Below are 14,877 nucleotides of genomic sequence, written 5' to 3'. Positions count from 1 at the left end.
TGCCTCGAAAGGAAGGAAGGAAAAGGGGATACCTAGTCAGTTGCACAGCTAAATACATTCAACCGAAGTGTGTCTTCCACATTTCACCCAATCCCTCAGATTCGAAGTCAACGGCGCCCGGAGCAGTTGTTGTTGGGGGTTAACTGCCTTGCTCAAGGGCAGAATGAGAGATTCTTTCCACCTTGTTGGCTCGGGTATTCAAACCAGCAACTTTTCAGATACTGGCCCAACCGCCATCTGCCTCCTACACAGCATATAGCCACCAAGTCCATGGGTAGCTGACTATGGCTGTCTTACAATAGAAGTGTAATGTACATTTCATCATATGCGTCATTGAAAGTGAATATTGTAGTGGATGCATCAACATAGACTACAAGGCCATGGGAAGTTGACTATATATATGGATGTCTTGATATACAGTTGAAGTCGGAAGTTTACATGCACCTCAGCCAAATACATTTAAACTCAGTTTTTCACAATTCCTGACATTTAATCCTAAATTCCCTATTTTAGGTCAGTTAGATTCACCACTTTATTTTAAGAATGTGAAATGTCAGAATAATAGTAGAGAGAATAATTTATTTCAGCTTTTATTTATTTCATCACATTCCCAGTGGGTCATAAGTTTACATACACTCAATTAGTATTTGGTAGCATTGCCTTTAAATTGTTTAACTTGGGTTAAACGTTTCGGGTAACCTTTCACAAGCTTTCCACAATGAGTTGGGTGAATTTTGGCCCATTCCTCTTGACAGAGCTGGTGTAACTGAGTCAGGTTTGTAGGACTCCTTGCTCTACACTCTTCAGTTCTGTCCACAAATGTTCTATAGGATTGAGGTCAGGGCTTTGTGATGGCAACTCCAATACCTTGACTTTGTTGTCCTTAAGCCATTTTGCCAAAACTTTGGAAGTATGCTTGGGGTCATTGTCCATTTGGAAGACCCATTTGCGACCAAGCTTTAACTTCCTGCCTGACTGATGTCTTGAGATGTTGCTTCAATATATCCACCTAATTTTCCTGCCATATATTTTGTGAAGTGCACCAGTCCCTCCTGCAGAAAAGCACCACCACAACATGAGGCTGCCACCCCTGTGCTTCACGGTTGGGATGGTGTTCTTCGGCTTGTAAGCCTCCCCCTTTTTCCTCAAACATAATGGATGGTCATTATGGCCAAACAGTTCTATTTTTGTTTCATCAGACCAGAGGACATTTCTCCAAAAAGTACGATCTTTGTCCCCATGTGTAGTTGCAAACCGTAGTCTGGCTTTTTTATGTCAGTTTTAGAGCAGTGGTTTCTTCCTTGCTGGCGGCCTTTCAGGTTATGTCAACTCGTTTTACTGTGGATATAGATACTTTTGCACCTGATTCCTCCAACATCTTCACAAGGTCCTTTGCTGTTGTTCTGGGATTGATTTGCACTTTTCGCACCAAAGTACGTTCATCTCTAGGAGACAGAACGCATCTTCTTCGTGAGCGGAATGAAGGCTGCGTGGTCCCATGGTGTTTATACTTGCGTACTTATGTGTGTACAGATGAACTTGGTACTTTCAGGCATTTGGAAATTGTTCCCAATGATGAACCAGACTTGTGAAGGTCTACAATGTTTTTTTTCTAAGGTCTTGGCTGATTTCTTTTGATTTTCCCATGATGTCAAGCAAAGAGGTACTGAGTTTGAAGGTAGGCCTTGAAATACATCCACAGGTACACCGCCAATTGACTCAAATTATGTCAATTAGCTGATCAGAAGCTTCTAAAGCCATGACATCATTTTCTGGAATTTTCAAAGCTGTTTAAAGGCAAAGTCAACTTAGTGTACGAACTTCTGACACACTTGAATTGTGATACAGTTAAACAATCTGTCTGTAAACAATTGTTGGAAAAATTACTTGTGTCATGCACAAAGTAGATGTCCTAACCAACTTGCCAAAACTATAGTTTGTTAACAAGACATTTATGTAGTGGTTGAAAAACGAGTTTTCATGACTCCAACCTAAGTACATGTAAACTTCTGACTTCAACTGTAGATGTTATGACACAGATGTTATGAACTAGATATTATGAAATAGATATTATGAAGTGGAAATGATGAAATAGATATTATGAAATAGATATTTGTGACATGTAGATAGTCACAGACTTTGGTCTATGTTGCTGGTGGCTTTTCTATCTCTCTGCCTGTTGACTAGTAACAACACCTGTTACATTTAGCTGTTTTGTTGACAACCAGCAGCCAACCTGATTCTGTCCTTTTTCCCACAGCGACAAAAGCTGATTCACGTGCTAGAGGAAGAGCGACGCCTGCGATTGGACAGTGAGAAGCGGCTTCGGGAGGTGACGGACGAGTCGGAGCTGGGCCGAGTGCAGATGGTTTCGCTACAGCAGCACTTCTCCAGGTAACATGCAGCCCCTACACACACACACACACACACACACACACACATATATACATACACACTGACACAGGCACAGACATGAGCGCACACACACCGCCGTCCCACGCGCCATGGCAACGTTTCCATGACAACAGACCAGTAGGCACCACCAGCTTACTGTACCACTGTAGCATGACACAGGTCAGACACAACCTATATAGGCCTAGATAAATTCTGTCTATGCTACCATCAGATTGCACTGTCATACTCATTGACATAATGCCAAAGATTTTAATGCCACAGACTTTGCCACGGGTTTCAAACTAGGGGCCAATTTTAATTTACACAGCCATCTCTGTTTTTAAATCTTTTGTGTTGAGACATCTTTATTGCAAACCGTCTCTCCTCAAACCGTCTCTTCATTCATCTCTTGGTGTATCACTTCATCAGTCAACCTTGACTGTATTGAAATAAAATAAAAAAAATGTATCTCTCCAACATTTCAAATGAAGGAATGGTGAAGTCTTTGTCAGTTCTCTGACCGCGAAGAATGACAACTGCGTCGACAGTCCATTTCCCCTTTTACTATAGGATCATTTACATCCTACTGCAGCCTCATTGAGGTGTGACGTAAGCAAATTCACCACTCAGCTCAGAACTGATGTCATAATTAGGAGATAGTCATTCAACGCACTGCCGCACGAGAATAACCCGTGGATTTTTAGAATGAGCGCTGATCTTCCCATTTTAAATTGGCAGAGGAAAATCTGTCCTATTAAAATAGTGTGACATTGTATTGGGGTTAGTTGTCTGGAGTTAGTTGCTCAGAATGACCTCTGAACTCTGTGGGTCGTCATAGTTGTCATGTAGTGTTTTAACTATGGGGTCAGTACAGCTATGGTACAAGTCTAACAATGGTATAAGTGTTTCTTCTCTAAGTTTTGTAGTAGTATTGTAAGAAGTCTGACGTTCTTAAGACCGCAAACACCAAGGGTGTTTGTGGGCCAGTGGCTACTGTCGCTGCCCTTGGTCAAGGCGATTGGAGTTTAAGCATCCCCCAAAATCGCAACAATGGTGTCAGAAGTGGGATTCGGACCCACGCCTCCAAGGAATGTCAGATGTGTAACAGTGTAGTGGCTACTATGGCAACTCACCCGCTTCACTCAACCGCATTCACAACAGCTTTGATGGCTAACACACTGCAATGCACATCAATGAAATGTTAATGAACTTATATCCCAATGATTCTATATGGTGTCAAACTTAATGGCTTAGTAGTGGTTAAACCATCAGCACGGGCCATTGTCATTCCAGCCCACGAGTTCAACATACCCATGCCCCACAACTCTGTATCATGTTCAGCGTTGGCTGTGGCATCCTGTCACCATATATCTGTATGCGTATCCATCAACATATTCATTCTGTCGTGGAATTCCTTTATCCATGTGGGCGTACAGTATGGATTAGATTTTGCAGTCAGCACAGAGAACACAGTCAGCTCAGACATGCTATTGTGTATCTGTATAGTAGCTAGCTGCCCCCCCCCCCCCCCCAATATGGAATAATGCCTGAGGAGTCAGGCACAGATCATTCAAAACAGAGATCTAATAAAAGTCAGTGAGCGGGGGCGACATCGTATCATGTTTACATAAGTGCCTGTCGCCAGTCTTTGTCCCTATTCATTTCGCCCTTCCCTGACTGCCTCTGTGACTGCCTCATTTATGTCTGCCATCAGTCTGATCCCCAATCAGTGTCTGACTCAACCAGCCATAGCCTTATTATGTGTTCTGTCACATCATCCAGACTCCCGGCTGATCTCAGATCTGTTTATATTCTGGGCTATCACTGGCGCGGACCAATGAATCAGCTGATGGAGTTAGCATAACGATGCCCGATGTCCCATAGCCCGAATAAGTGAGGCGGGCTAGACTGGGTGTGCATGTATGTGTGTAGGGGAAAAAATATATTAGGCCTATCTGTGATTGGGTCCTGCTCTAGTCCCTTTGTGACAGATGCTTCCGTCGCCGGGCGGTTGCCTCTCTCCAGACGGATTGTTCTTATTGGCTGTGACTCCTGTGGATGACTGCATGCCTCCTCGGCCCCTAGACTGTGGAAGAACAATGTAGACAGGGATTCCATTATGTCCTTATAATGCTCAGCGAAAAGAGACCTTCCCACCACACGCTATAGGAGATGAAGTGCTTGGCATTGCTGGTGTAATTCTCCCTCTATTGCTCATTGTCAGTAGTGGTGGATGGCAGTAATTTCAACAAGGATTGCTAGAAATGTGTTTTTTTTTTACATTATATTGCTCTTGTTTCTGTACTTTTCAGTGCCTATTAAAGGTGGTTTCCCTGCAGTGACAGACACAGAGGAGCTAAAAGGCTTTAGAGAGACTCAGTGGCTTGTTGAATTCATAATGTTTGTTTTTGTATGTTGGAGTGTCTGGCTGCATCGGTGGGTTCGGGTGTGGGTTCGGGTGTGGGTTCGGTGTGGGTGCGTGTGTGTGTGTGTGCTTGTGTGTTTATTGTGTACATGTTAGTGTGTACGTGTGTGTGTGTGTGTGTGTGTGTGTGTGTGTGTGTGTGTGTGTGTGTGTGTGTGTGTGTGATTTGCGTGTATCCCTGCATGTGTGTGTGTACCTGGCCTCTCATTGGATTATTATGTTTACATGGGAGCCAGAAATGTGTGGCGGTGGTCGCAGTGGCAGATGGGACATCTGTGTGGTCACTTTAATTAAGAGCTTACCAGCCAGCAAACCAGTCAGTCAGCAGGCTGCCCACACTGTCTTCAGCCTGAACCATTGACCCACTTGATAATGCCAGCTCTGCACTCTTAAGTCACTGACACACACACACACACACACATTGTGTGTAGTGCTTAGTTCAGGATGATTGAGCATATTGTGCCATCTTATAGTTGCATTATTTCATTATCCCACTAAAATCTGATTCTCCAGTGAAATAACCTTCCATTGTACCTGTTTCTTTGCTTGTCAAGGATAGAACCTATGTGCCCTACATACATCTTGGCAACATATATTCTACATCAAAATGCACTACTTTTGCTTGAAAGTAGTGAACTATTTAGGGAATATGGTGCCATTTGGGATGCAGACATAGCCTACCATTCATTTCTCATCAGAAGAGAATAGCCTCACCCCATGAATGTGTCTCATAGATAATATCCAGGAATTATGGAGGTTGATATCCAATCTCTTTGGGTGCTTTCACACTTGGTCCCTTTGAGACCATTTTTGCAGATGTTTTGTGTGCAGTGTAAACACTCCAAAGGAAATCAGACCCCTCAAAAGTGGCCCTGAAGCAAACCCGAACTGAAACCATCTCAAAAGGTGGTCCGAGTTCGGTTCTCTTGAATTCCGCTGTCCGGTTCCTTTTTTAGGGCAGTGTGAACACAAAGCTCCCCGGGTTCGCTTCTCATTATTCCGGCATAACACACTGGACTACTGCAACACCGTTTCCTCTGACGTAACTCCTCCCATTGATTTCACGAAAGAGAGAAGATGATGCCGTGTAGGTTGGAAGAAAAAACGTGCTGTTTTTGGATATTGATTAGCGATGCACAGACATTGCAACATTTGTGTGGAGTTTCGTACTGATACGATGTTCAGATCATTTTCTTTTGCAATATATGATCTATAGGATGAGAGCCTGTAAACTGTTTGTTTGATTATGCGGGTTGAATAGCATAGCAAGACAACAACATATTTGGTGAATCAATGCTTGCTCTTAAAGGGGCATTGGGTGTACAATTTTCAATTACAGCATTATTTAATCTGAAGTTATTCTTCTGTTATTTATTCTGTTGTTAAAATGATCTTCTGATCATTAATATTATGTCTCATCTTTTAACTAAATGCAATCTATTAGCTTCCAAAATGTGAGTAGGTATATCTAGCTGTCTGATAACATGTTCTGATGGAATTGCTTGTCCTGCACTTTGTAAAAACCCAGAATGCATTGAGTGAATGTTGGAAAAAAAATATTAGTTCCTTTCTAAACATAACAATGTGTGTTGTTGTTTGTGCTGTTGTTTGTGTTGCACTGCTTTGCTTTATCTTGTCCAGGTCGTAGTTGTAAATGAGAACTTGTTCTCAACTGGCCTACCTGGTTAAATAAAGGTGAAATTAAAAAGATGTGAATTCAAAGAGGACTCAGGCCACAAAATAGGTGAAGTGAAGTGAATTGGAAAAACATTTGAGTCCTCATTCAAAGACAAGGGCAGTAGGAATAGAAAGAGAACTGAGTTCTTTTGCTATTTTTTTTTTTACCCAGAGTACACTTTAAAGAGGACTGAGATAGTTTATTTTAAAGAGGGCTGTATGTGAAAACACCCTTAAATAGACTGGAATCTATTTGACCCTTGGCAACAATTAATTTGAGTTTTGTTAATTGTGGCTCCCCAGGCTGTATCACATCCCATAGGGCGGGACACAATCGGCCCAGCATTATCCGGGTTTGGCCGGGGTAGGTCGTCATTGTAAATAAGAATTTGTTCTTAACTGATGAAAGAAAGGTGAAATAAATCAAAATGAAGTCACATTCAATGATGATAGTGCATTGAAATAAGGTTAGAATAGGACCTCTAAATTGGATAAAGATAAAATACCACAAACACATATCAACATTTTGGTAACATTTTTATAGCCTTGAGGAATAATGCTTTATAACATGTTATGAGCCTTTATGGGCCTGTCTTAAAGGGCTATAATATGTTATGTCTGTCTATATGTAACAGAACCATATTTTTTCAGTCGAACTTCCTTAACATAACAGGACACCCTTTTTTGTGAAGTTATTAGAGAGTCTGTTTTAGTTTCGTCTTTCCACAGCCTGGTTTCATAGACTAGACGTAACATAGTAAACGTACATTCGGAATACTCAAATTAGTATGATATGTTATGTTTGGTATGGTTACTTAAGACAGAAACAAAAGTAGGGTGGTTGGTCGGGGTGGATGGGTAGGCGTATAATGCAAACGTCTAACAACCCAAATGTGACGTCTAGTAAACCAAAGGTTTTGAGTGTGAATCTCATCACGGACAACTTGAGCATTTTATCTAATTACCAACTTTTCAACTACTTACTACTTTTTAGCTACTTTGCAACTACTTAGTATGTTAGCTAACCCTTCCCCTAACTTTAACCCTACACTTAACTTCTAAACTTAAACCTAACTCCTAACCCAAACCCCTAGCCTAGCTAAAGTTAGCCACCTAGTTAGAATTCGTAATATATATTATGTTTTGCAAATTCATCATATATAATACGAATTGTAATTCGTAACATATCATACGAAATTGGTGATGGACATCCACAAATGAATGCATACCATTTGAAATATAAAATATCATACTAAATGGAGTGTCCCAGATTTATGTACAGAATAATACGAAATGCTCTGAGACCAAGTTGCTTTCCAATCTCCTGTTTTGGAAAACCAAGGTGTTGTGTGCTGATATGAGAGAGTTATGTTAATGAGCTCTTGTTAGATCCATGGCATCTCGCTGTCTCCCTCCGTCCTTCACTCTGATCAGGGAATAGAGAAAACACACATCAGAGAAAGCCTAAGAGTGGTGCCAGACGAACCCCAGGGAAGCATAGCTTTTTACTAACCCCAGCGGGGATGTGTGTGTGCTTCCTGATGTGCCTCGGTGCTTTCTTTTCGGGAGGTGAATGTAAGGGCAGGAACCTGATCGAAACAATCGTTTAGTGGTTGGTCGTCTGGCTTTTTTCTCCGTTTTATACACAAAAGACGTCATAGTCTCGGTTCCCAGTTTTTTGTTTTCCTTTGTGTTCATGTCTGTCCTCAGATCAGCAGGTCTGCATTCCTTAAGGGACTGGTCACTCACACACTCGAACCCCACCAACACACACACACCCTCCCCCATCCCTATCCAGCTGAGCATTAAAGGGGAGGAAACCCCAGCAGGAAGGTCACATGGTCGGCCCCTGACTTGGGTCAGCCCTCAGGGAGCTAGCTCTAGATTGGTCGTCATTAAAACTCAGGGATTAGTGGAAGACTTAGAGCCCACACAGTCCACCCTGTAGGTTATTTACACCCACAGGGGCCTGACACTGTAGAGAGAGGACAGAGGACAACGGGAAACCAACTAACAGGAGCCCTCTCAACTTCTCGAGGGCTGAAGTTTGAACAGTTAGTAGGACAGAAGCAGAGTTACATGGACAAGTAGCGGGAGATGGAGGTGAAAGAAGGTGGCCGTTTGGACTTTACAAGAGGTTGACTGGACTGGATTGTAAGGAGAGCCTGAGTCACATCACCCCCAGCAGTCTATCCCTCCTCCACCCCTCCCTTCTCCCTACAGTCAGACAGGATGTCCTGTGGACAGACATGGACCCGGGGGCCACTGGGGCCCCCCATCAAAGGCTTCCACTTAGGGCTTGGCCTGAAGATGAGGGAAGCAGTTTTCAGGTAATGAAAGATCCAGGCTCATTCTGTTTCTCACTGTCTCTATTTGTCTTCAACACTTGTCTGATGTACCTTTCTGGAGACAGAACTTTGGAAACTCCGGGAGTACTCAGTTGCATGCTGGAGAACTCTTAAACCTGCACACTAAAGCCTATGTTTTTTTGTATAAGGTCCTGGCCCCCTGCAATAATATGCTGACTAATCAATGGCCTAACTCCAAGACACTTATCCACGCTCTCCTTCTTGACTTTGAATCAGCTTTGTCTCTACAAGTTGAGTTCCTTGTCAGGATAAGGGAGGCATATGGACTACAGGCTTGTGAATACTAAGAACAGCAGCAGATGATGACTCTAGGTCTAGATTTACAACTCTGTGGAGTTTTCTGTCTGCACGTTACTGGTGGTGGGTGGGGGGGGGGGGGTAGGATGATGTAAGCAGGCAGGAATGAGTGGATGGACGTTCAAGTCCAGACGTGTTGTTTGGAGAGTCATGCTTGGTTTCAGACTGCTGAAGCTGGCCCCCACAATTACCACAGACTGAGAGAGGGGAAGAGAGGAGAGAGACCATAGGGTCAGGCTATACAAACACCACAGACCATGGTCATGTGCTTACCTCGTTAACGTGTTAGCGCGTTCCGGCCCACAGCTGTACCGGCAAGTTATCACCCGGCCACAGCGAGCTAGCTAACACACATATTCCCCTGATTCCCAATGAGCTCGGTGTTTGTGTGCACTCACGTTCAGAGATCAATGCCCTTTTAGGCTAATCAAACACCCAATTCCATTTGAAGCATTTCAAACAGGGCCCCTCGGTCGGAGCAGCTGCGGAGTTGATTGTGGCGCTGTTTCACCCCGCACATCTGGTGGTTTCTTGAGGAAAAAACAGCCTCTTTGCTGTTCCACTCACAGCCATCAGACTTTGCTGTTCCACTCACAGCCGTCAGACTTTGCTGTTCCACTCACAGCCGTCAGACTTTGGTGTTCCACTCACAGCCGTCAGACTTTGGTGTTCCACTCACAGCCGTCAGACTTTGGTGTTCCACTCACAGCCGTCAGACTTTGGTGTTCCACTCACAGCCGTCAGACTTTGCTGTTCCACTCACAGCCGTCAGACTTTGGTGTTCCACTCACAGCCGTCAGACTTTGGTGTTCCACTCACAGCCGTCAGACTTTGGTGTTCCACTCACAGCCGTCAGACTTTGGTGTTCCACTCACAGCCGTCAGACTTTGCTGTTCCACTCACAGCCGTCAGACTTTGCTGTTCCACTCACAGCCGTCAGACTTTGCTGTTCCACTCACAGCCGTCAGACTTTGGTGTACCACTCACAGCCGTCAGACTTTGGTGTTCCACTCACAGCCGTCAGACTTTGCTGTTCCACTCACAGCCGTCAGACTTTGCTGTTCCACTCACAGCCGTCAGACTTTGCTGTTCCACTCACAGCCGTCAGACTTTGGTGTTCCACTCACAGCCGTCAGACTTTGGTGTTCCACTCACAGCCGTCAGACTTTGGTGTTCCACTCACAGCCGTCAGACTTTGCTGTTCCACTCACAGCCGTCAGACTTTGCTGTTCCACTCACAGCCGTCAGACTTTGCTGTTCCACTCACAGGCGTCAGACTTTGCTGTTCCACTCACAGCCGTCAGACTTTGCTGTTCCACTCACAGGCGTCAGACTTTGCTGTTCCACTCACAGGCGTCAGACTTTGCTGTTCCACTCACAGCCGTCAGACTTTGGTGTTCCACTCACAGCCGTCAGACTTTGCTGTTCCACTCACAGGCGTCAGACTTTGCTGTTCCACTCACAGCCGTCAGACTTTGGTGTTCCACTCACAGCCGTCAGACACATTAGCGACAGATGGGAGACGGTTAGACTGATAATAAGTGTCAGTTCCATATTTAAACCACCCACTTTATTAGAGGGTTTGTTAGTTGCTGATTTCATTACATTTCTCCGTCCCCACCCTCCTTTGTGCCGCAATTAACCGAGTCACAGGAGTTCTAACGTAGTCGGGGAATTGGAATGATTGTGTTTATTTAGGGGGATTAGGGGAGGTTTTGAAATGACATTTCAGAGGCTGATCAACTTGGAGACTTGGTCATTCAGATGTAACCGTCTGTCTATCATTACTGTATAGTGGTGACAGTGGAGGAGAGGTCACTCCGTTTATAAAAATATACGTATTGCAGTGTGTGTTAGATTACACAGTGCTATCTGTAACAATGTCCGTAACCAAGACCTCCATGTTGATACACATACTCTACTTTGATCTGCACTCTTAAGTCACTGACACACACACACACACACACACACACACACACACACACACACTAATTCCCTTCCGCTACGGATTAACCATGTTGGTTGTGATGATATTTTACAGGCGTACTAAACGAGGTCAGATTACAAGCCTGTGTGAAAGTAGGGCATCCGTTGGTTCACACATGATCAAGGCTTTCCTGTCTTGCCACTGTTCAAAGGGCTGCCGCTGGGGAGGATGCAGACCAGCAGACTGCCTGTGGCACAGTGACATGGAATATGCAGTGACCTTATGGAAGTTGTATGGATCTGGTGGCGGTGGCACTCGTCTGTGGCAGTCACGCAGGCAGGCAAGGCAAGGCAAGGCAAGGCAAGGCAAGGCAAGGCAAGGCAAAGCAAGGCAAGGCAGGCAACACACGACACACAGGAGCTGTCTATGGTGTAATATGAACACCTGTCAACACACGATCAGGCAAGTAGACTGATACACATGGTCAATGCATAGAGACACTTGTGCCTTAATAGCCGCTCACTAAAGTCATTTATTTAGAAGGTTGAGCCAGTGAGGTTTCTGTCTGAACGTTCCCGAGAGCGACACTTTCTCCTCTATAGCTGTTGCTCGAGTGTCATTGGACGCTTCCGCCTTGTTCTGTTTATTTTGGATCGTTTTCAAAACCTATCAAGATGTCCACAGTACCGACTTGGATACACATGATCCCAAATGCTGACCAATAAGAACATCTGTTTTGATTGTTTACAGCGGGTCATTTCATAGGGAATTCTCAGAGGCGTTCTCCTACCTCATCAAAATATTGAGAATAAAGGCGTTAACATGGCGCCCGCTCTAAAACCTGGCCAAAATCTTTTAATATATGTCTCTGGGTATTACTGTACAGATGTATGAACATATTTAAACCCCATATGTGAGTCAAATCTATCTTGAAATGACCCTGTACTTCATTACATAGCAGCAATGCCAGGCACAGTAGATGTTTATGATAGGGAATGACAGAAGAGCCTGTACAAGGCCCTCAGCTGGGATAGGTTGTGTGTGGAGGGGAGAGAACCTGACCACAGGCCACCTTCTCCTCTCCATGCCCCAAGAGGAGCATCCAGGCAGGGGGAGGTTTGAGGAGGTTAGGGGACAGCTGTGCTCCTGGTTTTGCTGTGGAGTAATCAGATTCATCCTGTCATCCTCCCTAAGTGTCTCCTCTGGGGCCCGTCAGTGATGTTCTGTGCAGCATGTGGGCCACACATGCTACCCTTCACACGCATATTCGCAGTCACACACACGCACACACACACACACAACCCTATCACCCTATCACAGATCCTCCGGGAGCCTCCGAGGGCTAGAGGCCTCTGCTCGTATGGGGCCCCTTGGCTCCCAGCATACTGCTAACTGCTTCCTATGGCCAGAGATGTACATGTGGAAAAAACATAATGGATTTGCTTGAACTCCAACCTCAACTAAAGGAGGGACAAGAGGTGGAAGAACGAGAGGATTGTGTTTTCAAGAGGAATTAACTCAAGTCTTATCCATATGTCCATGCAGTGACTTTTTGGTCGCATGTTTGTGAGAATTGTACCCTTTGTGACACGGTACTTCACTCAAATGAAATGAAAATGGTGGCAGCATCCTGGAGGTTGTCGTTATCTCTCTCAGAAGAACAGGAGGCTGTAAAACAGTGACATGACTGCCTTGGTCTGCCTGGCCTCTGACTGTCTCACTCGTCCCTTTGGTGTCCCCCTGCCTCCCCGCCATGCATGTCTCATTGTCAGCTTTATTAGGGGTCCAGGTCACTCAGTCCCCTCTAGGGTAGGAGGAGAGGGTAGAGGCCAGTAGAGTCCCCATTACAATGACCCATTCTGGTCGAAAAACACAAAACAAAAGTTTGAAACAGGATTTTAAAAAAGTGGCTTAGCTTAATCTATCGCCCTGCCGGGCAATTACATGCATTTACAGAGGTTGAGGAGATTTAGTGGAAAAAAGTGTTCAACCTGAAAAATGGAACTTCAAGAATGCTGAGTCGGATAGTTTGGGTGAGTTTACCTGGAGCTGCTGCCAGGTAAAGATAAGGCAATGATAATATTTATCCATCAAGTCATGGTGACCCCTCGTGACCCCAATCCAGCCACAACCTGATGATTGTTCCCTAAGACTTTTCAAATTGTGCCTTTGTCAAACCTTCTTAATGGGGGTTTGGGAGAGCTCAGCTCCCAATACCGTGTTGATGGAGTGGGAGTCTGGTCCAGGGCATTTCCCAATGCGCCCCGAGGCTGCAGTAGCCAGGTAGACCAATCCAACCCATGAGCTCGTGGTCTCACTCTTTATCTATCATGGTAATATGTGTCCTGAGAAATAAGTCTGTTTGTCTTTCAGTCTGTCTTCCTGTCTGTCAATTTGTGCTATTATTGCTTGTGTACAGTATTGCCATGACAACACAGCAGTGATTTACAGAGCAATAGAAAGTGTTGGTTTCAACTCAGCCTCCCTAATCCCTGGTAGCCAATAAAGCTCCATGTCTGCTGTCCATCCATCCATCCCTCACACTCATCCCTGGCTGAGTGATCCCTATCCTGGCTTCCCCCCTGTGGCCACAGACCTGATCCCTGGTCGTAGCCTAGCCGCAGCCTAGCGTCGACGCAGCAGGGGCTGTCCTCCTCTGGCTCAGGCTTCACATGGGACATATGGGAAAGGGTTTCCCTCCCTCCCCCTTTACTTCTCCCTCCCTTTGGACTTCTTCCCTTACCAGACTATGGTCCTGATTGGGACAGCGTTGGGATTGGATAATAACCCACCACAAGGCAGGCCACCTCATAGAAAGCGAGACTGGTTGAGACTGGCTGGCAGGTTGTGTGTGGTTCATGATTCCAACGCAGCGGCCAGCTAACGAACGACCAACCAAACGTGCTGGCAGTGTCTGTTAGATGGGAAAAGCACTCAGGCTTGTATGATTCTTGACTGGCCTATTTTAGTGGACTCACATTTTGATCTGTGTCTGGGTCATCCGATGACACTCTGAGAGCTGAGTGCTGAGAGCAGGCTGGCTGATCCGTCTGCTTGTCCCCATGGAGCTTAGGGAAGTGTGCACGGTGTTTGTGGCATTGTTTAGGAGAAGGGATGTTTGTAAGAACCAGAATGGACCCAAATTCAGCAACATGGGGTAAGTCGGACTGAGGCAATCTGATCCGTGTGAGCGTTTAAAGATCTGTGTGTGTGTGTGTGTCATTCTTTTTGCTAAATCCTTGGTTGTGCATGAAGCATTGTTAGCGGTACCTCTGAGAATTCATTTAATTTTACTAGTATCCGTTCTACACCCGGAATAGCGCTTGATCGTTGTCATTGACAGGTGATAAAATGGCGTCCCATTTGAAGTCTGGGCGGTGGTGAACGTTTTCATGGCTTTAATGGCAGGAAGCTGCAAATCTGTGTTTCAATGCTCGGGCCATCTGAAAGTGGCTGAGACATGAGTAATGTGAGACACAGGACGCAGGGGAGACCGCCACACAGGGTGTTCTACCTCTACCAGGCCATTTTGGTCCATCAATGGTTTGCATGTTCTGACGACTTGTCAAACACACCTCATTCAGCTCATTCAGACATCTGGCTTCCTTCCCCCATTGTATTTACTTGAAGTTATGTGTGTGTGTGTGTGTGTGTGTGTGTGTGTGTGTGTGTGTGTGTGTGTGTGCGTGTGTGTGCGTGCGTGCGTGCGTGCGTGCGTGCGTGTGTGTGTGTGTGTGTGTGTGTGTGTGTGTGTGTGTGTGTGTGTGTGTGTGTGTGTGTGTGTGTGT

The 14,877-nt window shown here is 45.2% G+C and overlaps 1 protein-coding gene across 6 annotated transcripts in view; it reads left to right on the top strand.

Moving 5' to 3' along the window:
- Positions 1-14,877, top strand: part of LOC110527459 (nck-associated protein 5) — a 176,654-nt gene that overhangs the window by 95,759 nt on the left and 66,018 nt on the right. For all 6 annotated transcript variants that reach the window (XR_016497109.1, XR_016497110.1, XR_016497111.1 and 3 more), the window contains one exon: positions 2,261-2,394. Coding sequence is in view for 3 of the 6 variants with exons in the window: in XM_036982868.2 (XP_036838763.2) it covers positions 2,261-2,394 (134 nt within the window). In the remaining 3 variants the exon portion in view is untranslated. The remainder of the gene's footprint in view (positions 1-2,260; positions 2,395-14,877) is intronic.

Source organism: Oncorhynchus mykiss, chromosome 7 (assembly GCF_057628025.1).
Source record: "Oncorhynchus mykiss isolate SJ-2025 chromosome 7, ASM5762802v1, whole genome shotgun sequence".
Lineage (NCBI taxonomy): Eukaryota > Metazoa > Chordata > Actinopteri > Salmoniformes > Salmonidae > Oncorhynchus > Oncorhynchus mykiss.
The sequence above is the reverse complement of the archived record's forward strand: the minus strand, read 5'-3'. Positions and strand labels throughout refer to the sequence as shown.